This window comes from Cordyceps fumosorosea (genome assembly GCF_001636725.1).
Source record: "Cordyceps fumosorosea ARSEF 2679 chromosome Unknown scaffold_2, whole genome shotgun sequence".
NCBI lineage: Eukaryota > Fungi > Ascomycota > Sordariomycetes > Hypocreales > Cordycipitaceae > Cordyceps > Cordyceps fumosorosea.
Window position 1 is genome coordinate 1,111,357 of NW_017387302.1, and position 14,357 is coordinate 1,125,713.

At 56.5% G+C, this 14,357-nt stretch overlaps 7 protein-coding genes across 7 annotated transcripts; 3 read left to right on the forward strand and 4 right to left on the reverse strand.

Annotated features, from left to right (window-relative positions):
- Nucleotides 1-51: 51 nt before the first annotated feature.
- ISF_01503 (Major facilitator superfamily transporter) lies at nucleotides 52-1,818 on the reverse strand (the record flags this gene model as incomplete). The annotated part of the gene is made up of 2 exons (XM_018845110.1): nucleotides 52-617; nucleotides 678-1,818. 2 exons carry the CDS (start codon nucleotides 1,816-1,818, stop codon nucleotides 52-54), a joined length of 1,707 nt encoding a protein of 568 aa, XP_018707876.1.
- Nucleotides 1,819-2,499: 681 nt separating this feature from the next.
- Nucleotides 2,500-3,581, reverse strand: ISF_01504 (Methyltransferase type 11; the record flags this gene model as incomplete). The annotated part of the gene is made up of 3 exons (XM_018845111.1): nucleotides 2,500-3,002; nucleotides 3,089-3,413; nucleotides 3,498-3,581. The coding sequence occupies 3 exons, from the start codon at nucleotides 3,579-3,581 to the stop codon at nucleotides 2,500-2,502; spliced, it is 912 nt and encodes a 303-aa protein (XP_018707877.1).
- Nucleotides 3,582-4,480: 899 nt separating this feature from the next.
- Nucleotides 4,481-5,256, forward strand: ISF_01505 (hypothetical protein; the record flags this gene model as incomplete). Its single annotated transcript, XM_018845112.1, has 2 exons — nucleotides 4,481-4,780; nucleotides 4,831-5,256. 2 exons carry the CDS (start codon nucleotides 4,481-4,483, stop codon nucleotides 5,254-5,256), a joined length of 726 nt encoding a protein of 241 aa, XP_018707878.1.
- A 435-nt stretch (nucleotides 5,257-5,691) lies between these two features.
- On the forward strand, nucleotides 5,692-6,843 carry ISF_01506 (killer toxin sensitivity protein; the record flags this gene model as incomplete). The annotated part of the gene is made up of 2 exons (XM_018845113.1): nucleotides 5,692-5,850; nucleotides 5,917-6,843. 2 exons carry the CDS (start codon nucleotides 5,692-5,694, stop codon nucleotides 6,841-6,843), a joined length of 1,086 nt encoding a protein of 361 aa, XP_018707879.1.
- A 162-nt stretch (nucleotides 6,844-7,005) lies between these two features.
- On the reverse strand, nucleotides 7,006-7,425 carry ISF_01507 (hypothetical protein; the record flags this gene model as incomplete). The annotated part of the gene is made up of 1 exon (XM_018845114.1): nucleotides 7,006-7,425. The coding sequence occupies one exon, from the start codon at nucleotides 7,423-7,425 to the stop codon at nucleotides 7,006-7,008; it is 420 nt and encodes a 139-aa protein (XP_018707880.1).
- A 2,242-nt stretch (nucleotides 7,426-9,667) lies between these two features.
- Nucleotides 9,668-12,164, forward strand: ISF_01508 (protein transport protein sec22; the record flags this gene model as incomplete). Its single annotated transcript, XM_018845115.1, has 2 exons — nucleotides 9,668-10,144; nucleotides 11,457-12,164. The coding sequence occupies 2 exons, from the start codon at nucleotides 9,668-9,670 to the stop codon at nucleotides 12,162-12,164; spliced, it is 1,185 nt and encodes a 394-aa protein (XP_018707881.1).
- A 403-nt stretch (nucleotides 12,165-12,567) lies between these two features.
- On the reverse strand, nucleotides 12,568-13,728 carry ISF_01509 (hypothetical protein; the record flags this gene model as incomplete). Its single annotated transcript, XM_018845116.1, has 2 exons — nucleotides 12,568-13,418; nucleotides 13,512-13,728. The coding sequence occupies 2 exons, from the start codon at nucleotides 13,726-13,728 to the stop codon at nucleotides 12,568-12,570; spliced, it is 1,068 nt and encodes a 355-aa protein (XP_018707882.1).
- Nucleotides 13,729-14,357: the final 629 nt, after the last annotated feature.

Below are 14,357 nucleotides of genomic sequence, written 5' to 3' on the forward strand. Positions count from 1 at the left end.
GTTTCCTGCCGATCGACGTCTCTGGAATATCCTGGTCCTCGTCCTCGTCAGTCACTGTACATGCTCCTTCTCCTCCGCTCTTGGGATGCGGACCATACTGGCCGCAATCAGGGCTGCTATAAGCGATAGGGCCAAGCCGAACCACCAAATGGCGCGCATCCCCTCCAACCCAATCTCCCCGGACGGCAGCTGATCAACCTTGATCCCTATAGAGTCCGAGACTGACGTCGTCATGGCTAGTGTCAAATTCTGCACAGTGACTAACAGGCTGCCGGCCGAGCCTTGGTACGATCTCGGGACGCTCGAGGTGATGAAAATGGTTGCCGCTGCAAAGCTCAAATCAGGACCCAGAGATGCCAACGCCACGGCTGGCATGGACAGCGCCCAGTACGAGGTGCTTGGCTTCTGCGGCAGGAAGAAAACATTTCCTATTCCGAAGAATACCATGCTTGTCGCCAAGATCCAGTGACCAGGGACGACGTGCAGTGTTCTGGATACTACCCACACGGCGGCAACTCCAGCCAGAGCATTGGGGACAAGGTACAGCGCTACCGTGAGCGGCGAGGCTCCTTGGTATCGAATCCAGAATTGGATGGCGTAAAATTGCCAAGCGCCAGCTGAAAAGAAAATAATGAGCGCTGTGGTAGCAAAAGTAATCGCGGATTGTTCAAACTCACCATAGCCCCCAAACCCGAACACGTAAGCCAGCAAGACAGGAACGAAGCCAGGGATTTTCCACACTCCTCTGGGTACGAGTGGTCGTTTTACATAGGGCGAGGAGTAGTAAAACGCAACCAGCATGAGGAGGCCTACAATGACAAGGGAATAGGTGTACGGGTTCCATTGTACCGATGAGCCTTGGGTAAGCCCGAGCAGGATCAAGCCACTGCCAAGAGATGCCAACGTCGCTCCAATATAGTCGAAATGCCTGATCGATGGCACATCCGTCGAATTGCCATCTCTGGCAGGTACAAGAGGAGGAATGGTAAGATATGCAGCCACGGCGCAGGCGCAGAGGAATAGCGACGTGCTGCCAAAGATCCAGGGTAGACGGGAACTGAGAGCGCCCCCCTGCATGGCTCCGATCCAGAATCCAAAAGGCGCACCAGCCGCCATCATGGAGAAGACGCGGGTCTTTCGCCTACCGGGGTTGTACACTCTCCCGAGGATGCTCATAGATGCCGACACCAGCACGCCAACGGCCAGCCCCTGCATCGCGCGGGAGACGAAGAAGAAGATCCTGAGCTTGGGCGAGATGACCAGGGCAGACACCGCATTCCAAACAGCCTCCCAGAGAAAGGCAGCCACCATGAGAGGCTTGGGAGGGGCCAGGTCGGCCAGAGGACCGAATACAATGACGCCGAGGCCGCTCGCCAGGCTGGACGAGCCTATCAGCCAGGGGATCTGAGAAGGCGCAATGTCCAGCGCCTTTCGAAGGACGAACTGGTTCACGGTGATGTGGCCCAGAGTCAGGGAGAAGATGAGCTGTCCCGCCGTGCAAACCAGGACAAAGACGACCTCGGCCATGAGATTGGGCAGCTCAGGCGGCACACCTTGCGGTAGCAGCCGGGCAGGGCTACCTCGCTCCTCCGGCAGGCCGCCAAGATCAGGGCTGCGACGGGCCTCGACAGGCTCAACCTGCCTGCTTCGGACGCGGCCAAGCTCGATAATCAAGCTGCCGGGCGACGCGGCGGTGTCGGCAGTGTCCCGGCTGTTGACTACCGCCGTCGACCGCGTCTTGGCGAGGCTGGACGGCGCCTCGGCATATGCGGTGGAGGAAGGCTCGGCTAGGTACTCTGTCTGCGTCGGCGTTGCCATTGTGCGGATGAACTATAACAGCTACCGGTCCTGGTATCAGTAGAAATCCTCAAGTAGATTTTGTCTGAGCCGCCTGTATCTACAATCATGCCTTACGCACCCACAGACGCATTGATGCCCAATACACCCAAGAGTGCGCACCAGAGCGGGGGTTTGCTCTGGTTAGTTATCAGCTTCCAACTGCGAGTCGTCGTCTAAATGCCACAAACTGACGACAAACAAACCGGGGCTAGTAATCGACAAATTAATCCATTAGCTTTAACCTTTTGACAAAAGTAATGGGCAAGATTCGTAAAGTCGTTCAGAATAACTCGGACAGCTAGGATAGCTAGGGTAGTTAGGATAGGACGACCAGGACAACGGGAGATAAAAGGCCTACGGTATCAGCAATGAATTACCCATTGGGCTTGCCATTCTGTGCCGGTTCTCAACGGCCCTTTCAAGTAGATCCGTAAACCAAGGCTCAAAAGTGTTCTCCAACCATTTCCCCAACGCCACCAGCGACGCCTGCAGCTGGTAAATCCCCAGTTTGCTGACCGTGTCGCCAATGCTCCAGTCCCTGTGGCGCACACGCTGTGACGAGTATTAGCCGGCACCCTATCCTCTGGAGTTGTAACTTACAATCTGCGTCCCCTCGTCCACCGCGAAACATGAGGGTCCAGGCACCGCCTGTCACCTGTATCAGTGCAGCGTTAATAGTTTCTCCTGCGGGCTGCCCGCCAGCGCCGTTATGTTGCGCAGACGCTCGTACCACGCCGCCAGCCACACGCCCAGCTGCACACTCGCGCTGTCCCGTACGCCTGATGTCGTCTTGGTCTCGATGAATATAGGCGCGGGGCGCTTCTGCAACGGCGTGTAGCGTGTCTGGTTGATAGAGTCCCTCTCCTGGGGCTCCCCTAGAAGGAATGCGTCGATGAGCACCCGTAACTTGTCCGAGGGCCGCAGGGCCACCACGTAGTCGACCATCTTATGGACCGACAACCCGATGGCGGCTGCGGGCCGAGGCGCAGGTGCGGCTTCGCCGCCGTGTGCCGACTCGCGGCTGCCGCCAGTGGCACTGGAGATGGACGACGAGGACGGCAGCAGTATCTGTTGACCTGATGCTAGAAGTGGGCGGAACGCTGGCATAATCTGCGCCGACATGGCGGGCTCGATCATAGGGAGGGCATATCTCTCGTTGCGAGCTTCAAGATGGGCGTGTGGACGAGATTATTCCAGCCCGACTCGAACCGGCCCTCGTTGGACGCTTCAGTCGATTCAGCCACAATACGGCGTAGCTCCTCGTGGTTCCGCTGCGCCGCCTTATATTCTTGTATAGTGTCCTGGCCTTCAAAATCATCAGACCACATAAAATCCAGTATATCGTCGTCGTCGTGAAAGTCCGGGTGCGAGCGAAGCACAGCCGGTAGTAGCCGAGCCTTCCCCCGGACCGCCGATAGCGTCTTGAGCAAGCCTTGGGCGTCGGCTGGGAGCGCTGTCCCGAGGATCTGTGTCTGGGTGAAGTGGACTGGTACCGTGAGGGCGACGAGGCTCCCGATCTTCTGGAAGCGCTTTGAAGGGGAGCTGCTCCGGGACCACGATGTCTTGCTCGATGGCTATATTATGGAGAATGCGGGTCTACTCACGAGCGCGGCCTGGAAAGTAGAGGCTGACCGTGTCGAGCTCCCTGAATGGCGCACTGGTGTTTTATCGGGGTCGGGCGGTGCGGTCTCGTCATTGTGACTAGTTCGTGGGCGTTTCTTAGGGCTCGGTATGTCGGGCATGTTATCTATAGCGACATCGTTGATCCAGGCCTGCACAACGAAACTATTCTTATTACATGGGGTTTGTGGTTGTCCCTGGCGTTAACCATGAAATCGATGTTGAACATGCAAGTGTTGGAAGTGTTGGGTTGGTCTTTCGACTAGTGCTATTCCAAGCGTTGCCCCTGGTAACCTTGTCACATGACGTCATTGCCAATCACAACCAACTTGACGCAGTAACTGCAGTGTTGTTGTAATCTGTTAAGTAAATGGAATAATTTCCTCTAATCATTTTTCACTACAAGAAAGGCTCTACTCGTGGGCCCACTCCGCATTGGCAAATGTAACAAACCAAGCCATCAGGGGCAACAGGTATCGCGCAAGAAATTCTCTGGTTATTCTGGTTACTAGTCGCATAAGGCTCCGGTGGTGCTCGCTTCGCTGCGCTAAGGCTCTGCGTCTGCGCTGGCTGTGCTATTTTTTAAAAAAAATGCAGTTACACACTTACTTATGTATTCTTTATTTTATTCTACATAAGCTGTGTATAGAGATTATCTGTGACTCACGTATAGACTGCTATGGTAGCTTGCTAAAAATCGGGAAGAACGACGCATGAGAGGGGCCATAAAGAGTGTGACACTGTGGAGATTGACGGCTTTCCATGCAGTCAATACGGTCGCCAACTTGCAGCATTCATCATCACCAACAGATTGGGTTGCGCGACCGTCTTGTCTGTTTGTGACCCTGAACCTCTCTTCTCGACCATGAGTGAAGGCATATGACGTTGCGACACGCGTTGATGCGCAGTCCATCGAGCCGACTGCACCGCCCTACAGCAAGGAGCTCGTTTGCTGCAGCAACAACCTCTCTTCGTACCACCCGCTACACCAGCGGATCCTGAGATGACATCCGACAATATCATGGCGGATCAAGGGAATCAGTCGATGCCAGTCGAGGATGGGATTCAGGTAGACGCTGCCGATGGCGAGGCTCATGCCAAACAAACGAATGCAAGCACCACTGAGGAAGCCAACCCACAAGATGCAGACAAAGGCGGCACAACTCTGGTTTCCCGCCCCCGCCGGTCCCTGAGAAATGCAGGGCGTATTACGGAAGAAACGGTCGTAAAAAGGACTGTGAGAATCATCAGCAAGCGCAAGTGGGACGCTGAACGCCTCCTCACTGACCCGAAATCGCCACTCGCCAGAGCGAACCTACGAGTACGTCCAAGCCTCATTCGGAGAAGGTTTAATGCTCACTCTGCCACTAGACAATCCTTTCCAATCCCATAGCATGGAGCAGCCTCGACGCGGTAGACCACGCCGAGATCCTAGCGCTCTTCCCGGACCAACGCCACGTTGTCCTTGGGGAGGACGGCACGGCGCAGCCCAACACGGCATCGCTAATGAACGACGACAGCTTCCGGTACGACTGCGCTGCGTATACGGAGAGCTTGGCGCAGGGGCGGCACGACCCGGACTGGCTGGCACAGGCGTGGGCAGCGCACGAGCGGCGAAGGGCGGGCGATTTTAAGGACTATCTCCGCGCCAAGTTTGAGAAGGACTGGGAGGTGCAGCTGCCGGAGGAGCGTGAGGCGGATGCGAGCAAGGAAGCGCTGGCCGGTGACGCTGCGACGCAGGTCAGCAGCTCGACGGGGCAAGGGCTGCAGCCACATGGTGCGCATGTATCTCAGTGATTAAAATGCTGCATGATGGATTATGCGTCACCGGGATAAAACCAGGAGTTTATCCTCTACACAGGTTCGGGACTCGCGACGGCATCGCGCATGCTGGCAAACAGCTTCAGATTTTGGCATAGGAGTAGTGATTCGCAGTGTTTTACTATGATGCACCATGATGCACGTATTAAATAAAGTAGGCTATAAGTTCAATGGATATGGGCTTCCTGATGATTTAATCCAGTGCTACCGTACTAATACTTGAAAGGTTGAGGCTGTTGGAAACGTCGATTTCTCCACATCACCACCTACGAACGTTGGGCGCTACAAAACGACGGTTCAAACTCTTCTCACATCACCTCGACGCGCCGCATATGCCCCCATACCGCCCAAGAGAACCTTCAATCCGATAATATACGGCGCGCATCTGCGTATTAAATTACCTCCGATATAATGGCGCCCACAAACGCTGCGCATACTCGGTCGCACAGCCTGCTGTTGCTGCAAAAGCTCCTCAACCTGAGAGATGGAGCAAGCCCTTTCACGCTGCTACTGGACAACCTCGAGCAACCAGCTACGTCCGTTGTCTCAGAATTCATCACAAGAGCCAAGGTTCGCTTCTCTCGTGCTGCAATCTACCTCTAGAGTTTACCAGTAGCTGACTATCGGGTATTGTAGCTGTCCAAGACCAAGGTCATCTTCCTCTCATTCGCAACCATCAAGAAGCCGCGCGACGTAGATGTCGTAGTCAAGGCTACCGGGAAACACTTCAACACAATACGAAAGGAGATCCTATCTCATTACCCGCCCGTTGACCCTTCAGCCGCAGCCGCTCGCGACCGCAACATGTCACGTAAGAACGCCCCTCCTCTCACTGCCTACCAGCCACCCCCCTCTAACACACTTTTTACCACAGGCGCCGTCGTTATCATAGACTCGCTCAACACGCTCGCTTCCTCCATCCCGCTGGCGCTCGCCACCTTCCTCTCCAGCGTCATCACGCCCGCCGTGTCCATCGTCGGCGTCTACCACACGGACGTGCCCGTGCTGCCGCCGCCAACCCAGCCGCCGCGCAGCGACTACGAGCCCGCGCCGCTCACCGTCCTCTGCCACCTCGCGACGGCGATCCTGCGGCTATCCAGCCTGGCGCAGGAGGCCGCGCGCCAGCGCGCGCGTGACAAGGCGCTCGTCGAGCCGGAATGGGGCATCGACGAGGGGCGCGAGGGCGTGCTGGTCGGCCTCCGCAGCGGCGCAGAGGAGGAGGGTGGGGTGGTGGTGGCCATGGAGCTGCGGAGGCGGAGCGGGCGCACCGTCACGGAGACTTTTGTGTTGATGAGGGAGGGCAGGGGCACGGGGGCGTTGATGCTGCGGGGTGATCATCCGGTCTTTGCTGCACCAGTGGCGGAGGCGGAAGGAGTGGAGGGGGAGACAGGCCCGGAGAGCACGTTTGATCTCGGGCTAACGGAGAAGCAACGGCGGGACCGTGAGGGCATCGTTCTCCCGTACTTTGATGCGCAGACGGAGGTGGGCGGTGGTGATGGTGGCAGGATATTGTACGAGATGGGCAGGGAGGATGATTTCGACGAGGAGGAGGATGAGATTTAGATGGCGTCAGGTAATACAGTAGCGTTTATTACGGCTTACACTTTTCTCGCCATGTCATAGTTTCCTAGAAGAATGGCACTGGTGATATGTCCCTTCTGTCCCTTCCTCCATACTTCCAGTGAAACCTGGAACCGTTGAGTAATGTTCCGCCGAAAATGTTCCCTATGCCGGCCACATCCGTCCGACCGGTGCTCTCTTGCATGTACACTTAGCCATGCGTTCAATGACGAAACGCTCCGGCCCCTCGAGGCCGCGGGCCGCCCTGTCAGACCCAGCGCCGCAGCCCGGGCAGCTCTTGGGATCTGGCGCAGTGCCGTCCCCGTCCTGGTTGTGCTTTTTGTAGTAGTCGAGAGCCTTTTGGTCATCGATCAACACCGCAGCGGACACGCGCTCCAGGGTATCGGCGTTGAAGATTTGGTTCAAGATGACGTTGTCAAACGGCTTGTTGACGATGACAAAGGTGTCGCCGCCGGCCTCCTCCTCGGCCTTTTCGTGCGCCTCGCGGCCGACGAGGATCTCGGGATGTCTCGCCAGGAATGCCTTCACCTCTTCGTCGCCGGTTGTGGTGGGAGGTTGCGCCATGAGCGGCTCTGTTGGCTGGCAGTTCTTTCTTCCTGAGTTTAGGAGGTCACTGGAGAGAGTCGAGTAAGCGCGTGCAGAGCAAACAAAGGGCACAATACGAGTTGTCAAGCCTACCCGTTCAAGGAGAGTGTTGAGAGAGAGAGCAGTTAGTTTTAAATGTTCTTCTCTTGGATTAGAATTTGTCACTCTATAGTGATGGGGGAAGATGAAGGGAGGCAAGAGAGGAAGAGATGTGAAAATAGTCACAGTCATGTGTTTGCGGAGTGTATGTACGTGCTGATGGGAGCCTGACTGTAGTGCGCGCCCGCACACTGTTTGGCACAGCCGCAATTGTACGTGGCAGGATTCACTCACAACAGTGTAAAACTCCAGAAAAGTATCAAATTAGTGTATATTTTCTAGTTTTTTTTCAAGTTTTCATATGCAGCCTGCTGACTAGGACGGGGACACGCATGGCACCCACCATGATGTGGAGGGCGAGGCATAACGCCTGTTCGTTTCCCGCTCGTCGCAGAACTGATCATCATGAGCGCGGTGTACCCTGTCAAACGAGACAATCCGTTTATGGCTAGACAAACTTGACGGCCCAGAATCTTCATCAACTAGGTATACTTATCGATGACGGACGTTTCCGACGTGCCGAGAACAACTACCGAAGCACCAGTGTCTGCAATCATTTCTGCAAGTTGCCAGTCACGGCAAACGACATCGCTGGTCCAGACCACGAGGGCAACGTCCGTCATGCTTCCTCAGTCTCAAAATTCCCCATCGGCGACCAGTCGGCGACCAAAGAGACAACGAAGAAGAAAGCGCAGTAGGATTTCGTGTCTAAAAAGCTGGGTGGAGATGCCGTCCAAGGGAATCCAGCATCAATCAAAAACTGTGTCGGCGAGCGTCAGCGTCACGATTCTGATCAGGCTGCCGGGCGAATTCCGTGCAGATCTTCCCTGCGAGGGGCCGAGCTGCCAATGGGATCGCGTATCCCATCTGATGACACAACAACAGCCACCAGATTGTTACGTGTTCGCCGGAAATCATGTCGCACAAATGGACGCTCATGTAACTCTATGTTTTTGAGGCACATCGACGCTGACGGCACTCAAGCCCAAGGCCTTTCCGGCAGTACGCCGGACATGATTCGAAAGAGGAGCTAATTTTCAGAGCCGTCGCTGAACGAAGCGGAGAAAATAAGTGCGCTGCAGGTTTCACACTTGATGACAGCGGCAGAAGTCGAGTGCCGAGGCCGTCCCCGATGATACCGAGACAAGGCTCCGAGCCGCCTCCCCGGGGCAGAGGGGCACCGTAAAATGTGCATGGATGCAGACGCCAAGATCGACTGAGTTCACCTCTTGAAGAGGAAGAAGCCGATTATCAGCATAGCCAACGCAAGTGACAGCTCGAAAGCGCAGTGAGACAACATGCAACGAAGCAGTCCAGGCATTCGTTCAATTCTCGTTGCATTCCCAATCTTACTTGCATTGACACTTTCATGGTTATATATTTTCTTTTTTCGAAGGGAATCAGGCCATCTTCCGTTGCGCGGAAGGATTGTTGGACAATCTCTCCAAAGTGAGTGATGGATGCTCAGCGGAGACCGGACGCATGTCGACTCCAAGGCCAAAAACCGCCGTATCACAGCACAGCGAAGGGCTCGTGTGAAGGGATCTACATCCACATCTACTTCATGCTGACAGAATTATTACCCGAGACCCAGTCACAGGGATGTATTTTCTCCTGAAGATTATACGGTATTTGTCAGTTCCAAGTTGAGCAGGTGCTAAGCTAAGCTCACGGCGCCCAAACGAGGTTCAATATTCGAGGAATGTGCACTGACGCTTCTGGTTACAATCCAGCCATCCTATGATAGCTAGGTGGTAATTGGGACTAATGCCTGTAACCCTTCGATGTCGCTTTGTCTTGGAGGTTGGGTAATGGCAAGGCTCTGCTAGACGTCCAGCCTCCGGTTGGAGACGTAGCGATGTATCCGCACTGAGCCGACACTGATTGATCTCGACAGAGTTGAACGAAGTAATTCAGTGACGTGAGATTGAAGGGTGTCGGCACAGGTATAAAGAGGTTCGTTGCTGCTGCCAACTTGGGCATTCAACTCACCACTCAGAATCATCACAGCACTCACAACGAATACTAAGCAAAGACGCTTCCAAATTTATAACAGCAAGTATCAGCCAAAGCTATACGCTGAAACATGATTCTAACACGTTTTTTGTTACCAGTAGCCAACATGCAGTTCTCCGTCAAGGCCCTCGCCACCCTGGCCCTCTCGCTGCACGTCGGCCTCGCCGCCTGCGCCACCGCGGCCGAGGAGTTCCTCGCCCAACACCCGGACATCCAGGTTGGCCGTGCTGCGCTCACTGCCGCCGAGGCCACCCACGGCCCGGACACCTTTGGCATCGTCAACAAGCCCGTGGCCAACGTTGTCCTGTACCAAGAGTTCAACGCCGACACCCACGACCGCATCTCGGCCGTGGCCCTCGTCGACGACGCCGAGGCGGAGGCCTACTACAACAAGTACAACAAGGACGGTGACGCCGTCGGCAAGGTGATGAAGCGCTTCGAGGCGCGCGCGGACGACGCGTCGGCGTCCAAGTGCAAGCGCGAGGAGCCCCGCGACCTGTTCGCGCGCGCTGCGCGCTGCGGCCAGTTCTGCTCCCGCAGCTTCAGCTGCACCGTGGACGCCCGATGCCCGTCTTGCAAGTACGTGGGCGGCAACTGCAGCCACCAGCTAAGCTGTCAGGCGCGTTAAAGGATGTTCCTACTCCCACGACTCCTCGCCTCGGCAGAATGTCTCCGTCAGGCTGAGAACACCAGCAGCGGTGGCGAGATGATGATGGAAACAGATTTATTAGTCAGTGACCGACTTGCAACTACGTATAGGCTGCAGTCCGCAATTGTTCAAGTGGTGGTTGTAGTTAGCTAGTTGAATGTCATTGAATCTTAAGCTCAATCTGTTACCTCGCGTATAAACCCATCGGCATGTTAGACTCAACCGCATCAACACAAACAAAACAACAGCACTCTTCGGCAGATTACAGAACAGTTAGCACAGAGACCAACCAGAACTTTTCAGCCATAAAGCTCATTCATGTTTAATTCCGTGTTGGCCTCCTCGACATGTCCTGCGTTGCGGTCTAGGTTAGCAAGTGATAACCAGTAGCAACTCGTCACTGGCGGTTGTCACTGCAACGGACAGATATTGACAGATTGGGGCTCAATAAATGCTATGGCTAGCTGGATATGAAGCTGTTATTTGAGGCATGTGACACTGTTTTCTGAATTTTTTATTTGTTCGTCGTTCTTCTTACACCATGTGTTAGAATCGTCTCTTGTTTGCTGTTCCCCGACATTGATTGCACTTGTACATGCACCACGCCCGAGCTTGCATGTAACAGCGTAACACACCAGTTAAAGGGCGGCCGTATAACTATTTTGGGAAAACATTGTTAATTTCAGGAAACTGTGGTATGATTAGCTCCTTAACAAGAAACCGGTGTAATACCAGATTGTACCTCTAGGCCATCAGTTCGCCAGCTCAAACGTTTGGCGGGGCGGCGCCGGGGACGAGATTTGGCCCCCCTTTCGCCGATCCGCCCCAACTTGTCTCCTGCACCAGTGGCCTCGACACTTTTGCAATAAATACATCCTGTCCGCGCCAGAGCAGCATTCAACAGCCATTTCGCCCCTGCTGAGACTAGAACCCCGTCGCAGATCTCCGAAACTCGCTTTCTGTTGGGATTTGCCGCCTCGGGTTGGTGCCACTTAGGTAGCCGTCACGCGCCCCGTTGCTTCTCTGGACACGGTGTTGAAAGACGGCAACCACCAGCTCCCGCCTGTCGACACAACTCTTCCCTTGCGCATCTCCAAAACTACATAATCAAACTGCCGCCATGATCAAGTCAACGCAAATAGCACGTCTTAGGCGTGGCCATGAAAAGTGTAGGGCCCCCTTCTGTCTCCTGCAGCAACCTGCCATGCTGCGCCAGAACCGTCCCGCGGCTAACTGACTCAACCAGCCCTCCTGCTCTGCGCCTCCGCCGGCGACGAGGATCAAGTTCGTTTCTCCCGCCTCGACACCCGACACCCGACCACAGGCACAGCCCGCGAACGAGGCCCTCAGAGCCGCCAAGAAGAGGGCCATGACCATCATCGAGAACATCGAGCGCAACTCGCAGCCGCGCGTCTCCGCCGACCTGGGCGACCACACGATCAACTACCTCGTCGAAGCCGACATCGTCTTCCTCTGCATCTGCGTCGACCCGTACCCCACCGACCTCGCCTTCATCTACCTCGCCGACCTCGCGCGCGAGTTCCTCAACCAGGACCGGCTCGAGCGCGTGCACAGCCAGTCCATGAACCGGTCCTACGCCTTTGGCGACTTCGAGACCACCATCGCCAAGACGTGCATGACGTACAACCACCCGCGCGCCGTGCAGAACTTTGCGCAAAAGGGCGGCGCGCCGAAGCCCCCGCAGAACCTCGACAAGCTCAACGCAGAGGTCAGCGAGGTCCGCGGCATCATGTTCAAGAACGTCGAGGACCTGCTGCACAGGGGCGAGAGCTTGGAGTCGATGAGCGAGATCAGCAGCAGGCTGCGCGACGACAGCAAAAAGTACAGGCGGGCGGCGGTGCGCATCAACTGGGAGCTGCTGCTCAAGCAGTACGCGCCGTTTGCCGTCCTGGGCTTCATCTTTCTCGTCTTCTTCTACTACCGCTTCTTCTAAGGCGGGTTGGCGGATTGGGAGGGTGGGCCGGCGTGGCTCGTGTATAGCGAACGGGTATAATATAAAAACTAGAAATGGGAATGAGAATGAGGGGAGCAGTTTTTGAAACATTGAATGATATAAAAGGTATCTTTTACTGCTTGTATGTACAGTACTGGAGATGATGAAGGCGCTCATCAGATGATGCGACGGGCCTTCCAATGAAAAGAAATGTCAAAACTTGAATGCGGTATAAACTAAGCAAGCCCATGTCCATAAAACTCCGGTCCGTGTGCTCCGTGTGATGCTAAAGGTAAAAGTCATTTGCAAATATGATGCTGGTATCGTAGAGTGGTTCGTGTCAGCTGCGAGAATGGTGCCATTCTTGCTGCACAGTTGGGTATCGTGGGAAGCTCAGTCTTGGTTACATGACGACGCACTTGTCCGCCGAGGGTAAGGATAACGGCAGCGTCGAGGGCCGCGCCGGCGGCGCATGCTCCCACTCCAGATGCTCCTGCAGCGCCGCCAGGTCGTCGAAGCGGTTGTCGGGCCGCCACATCTCGTCCTCGTCGTCAATGTCCTGCGGCTCGGCCGCGTCCTCGCACAGCGGACACAGGAAGCGTGCCTGCCAGTCGCCCCGGAGCGGCGCCATGTGGCTCGCCACCGCCATCGGCGGATACACGACCTGCTTGCGCTCGCGCCCCCCCGACACGCTCACGGCTGTGGCGCGCCACTCGCTGAGCGCCGCACCCAGCGCGTCCTGCAAGGGCGTCGCGGCAGTTGGCAGCAGCGCACCTCCGCCTGCCGCGTCCGGTAATGTGTCGTCGTCGTCGCCGAGGCCGGTGCGCGTCGTGGGCACGCGCTCGACGTCGTCCCAGAGCAGGTGGCCGTCGCAAAAGTCGCAGACGAAGGCGATGTCGGCGTCGCCGAAGCGCTCGAAGCCGCCAACGGCGCGACACTCGGCGAGCTCGTCAAGCTGTCGGCGGCGGCAGTCGTGGTCGGTGGCGGGGGCGCCGGCGCGGCGGGCGTCGAGCCAGGCGCGCTGCCGGCGGTGGACGATGAAGGCGCCGAGGCAGCGGCGCGAGGTCTCCTTGGCGCTGCCGAAGACGCGCTGGGCGGCGCGGCACTGCGCGCGGTGCAGCTGCCGCTGGAGGGCCTTGGTGTCGCGCACCCAGACGGCGTCGACGGGGCCGCCGGACCGGCTCCATTCGCGCATGTTTTGCATGTGCATGTAGAACTTGCCGCGCAGGGCGCGAAGCTCCTCGAGCGAGGCGACTGGAACTCAGAGGTTAGCTCCCGTCCAAGGATCTGTATCTGACTTGGCCGTCAAGGGACGCCCCTCCCCCGTGGGGGGCAAAATGAGCTTACATGTTCGATCGTGCTCGTAGTGGGATTGGCTCTTGAGAAGGGGCGAGAGCTCTTGGAAGTCGGCCTTGGCGTCGTTGAGGACGCGCTCCATGGCCCGCTGTAGCTCGTACTCGTCTGGGCCCCAGTGGCGCTTGTCCGCGAGACCCAGGATGCGCAGGCCGTCGACGATGAGGTTGGCAATATCGGCGAGCAGCGAGCCCACCGAGTCGGAGCCCATGACGGCGGGCGGGCGAGCGGGTGGGCGGCCGCGGGGAGATAGGGTTTCTTTGTTGTGGCTAGTCCGTCGTGGGAGAAGCGAGGTGATGAGTTTCAGCGGGCGTCGCAGTCGGATTAGGCGGAAGAGGAGGAGGAGGAGGAGGAGGAGGAGGAGGCAACGTTAGCGGTGTTCGGCAAGGCAATGGTTTGGTTTGGTTTGTGTTGATGTTTGTTCGTGGTTTGCGGGTGACAAGGGAAATCGAAGACGTGGTCAAAGTTCAAGGCGCCGAAGAGGGGTGGCGGCGGCAAGCGACGGCGGCCTCTGGCTTCAGCGTGGGCTGACCGTGGACCGGACGTAGTACTGTATGTATGGATGTATGTACCTATACAGGAGAATGCATTGGCGGATATGCTAGACGGGACGAGACGAAATAGAATACGGCTTGGAATCCGCGTAAAGGGGTAAAGAAGAAAACAAAAAACGAGCACAGGCCGCTTGAAACAACACCCAGTTAGAGTATGATCATCAGTCCGCCTTGTCGGGGCTTGTTTTGGGGTCCTTTCTGGAGCCCATGTTGAAGCTGTTAGCGGCCCTGTTCCTTGCTCTGGGCTCACGGTGACGCTGCTCCGCTTGATGGTTCATGACCAGCT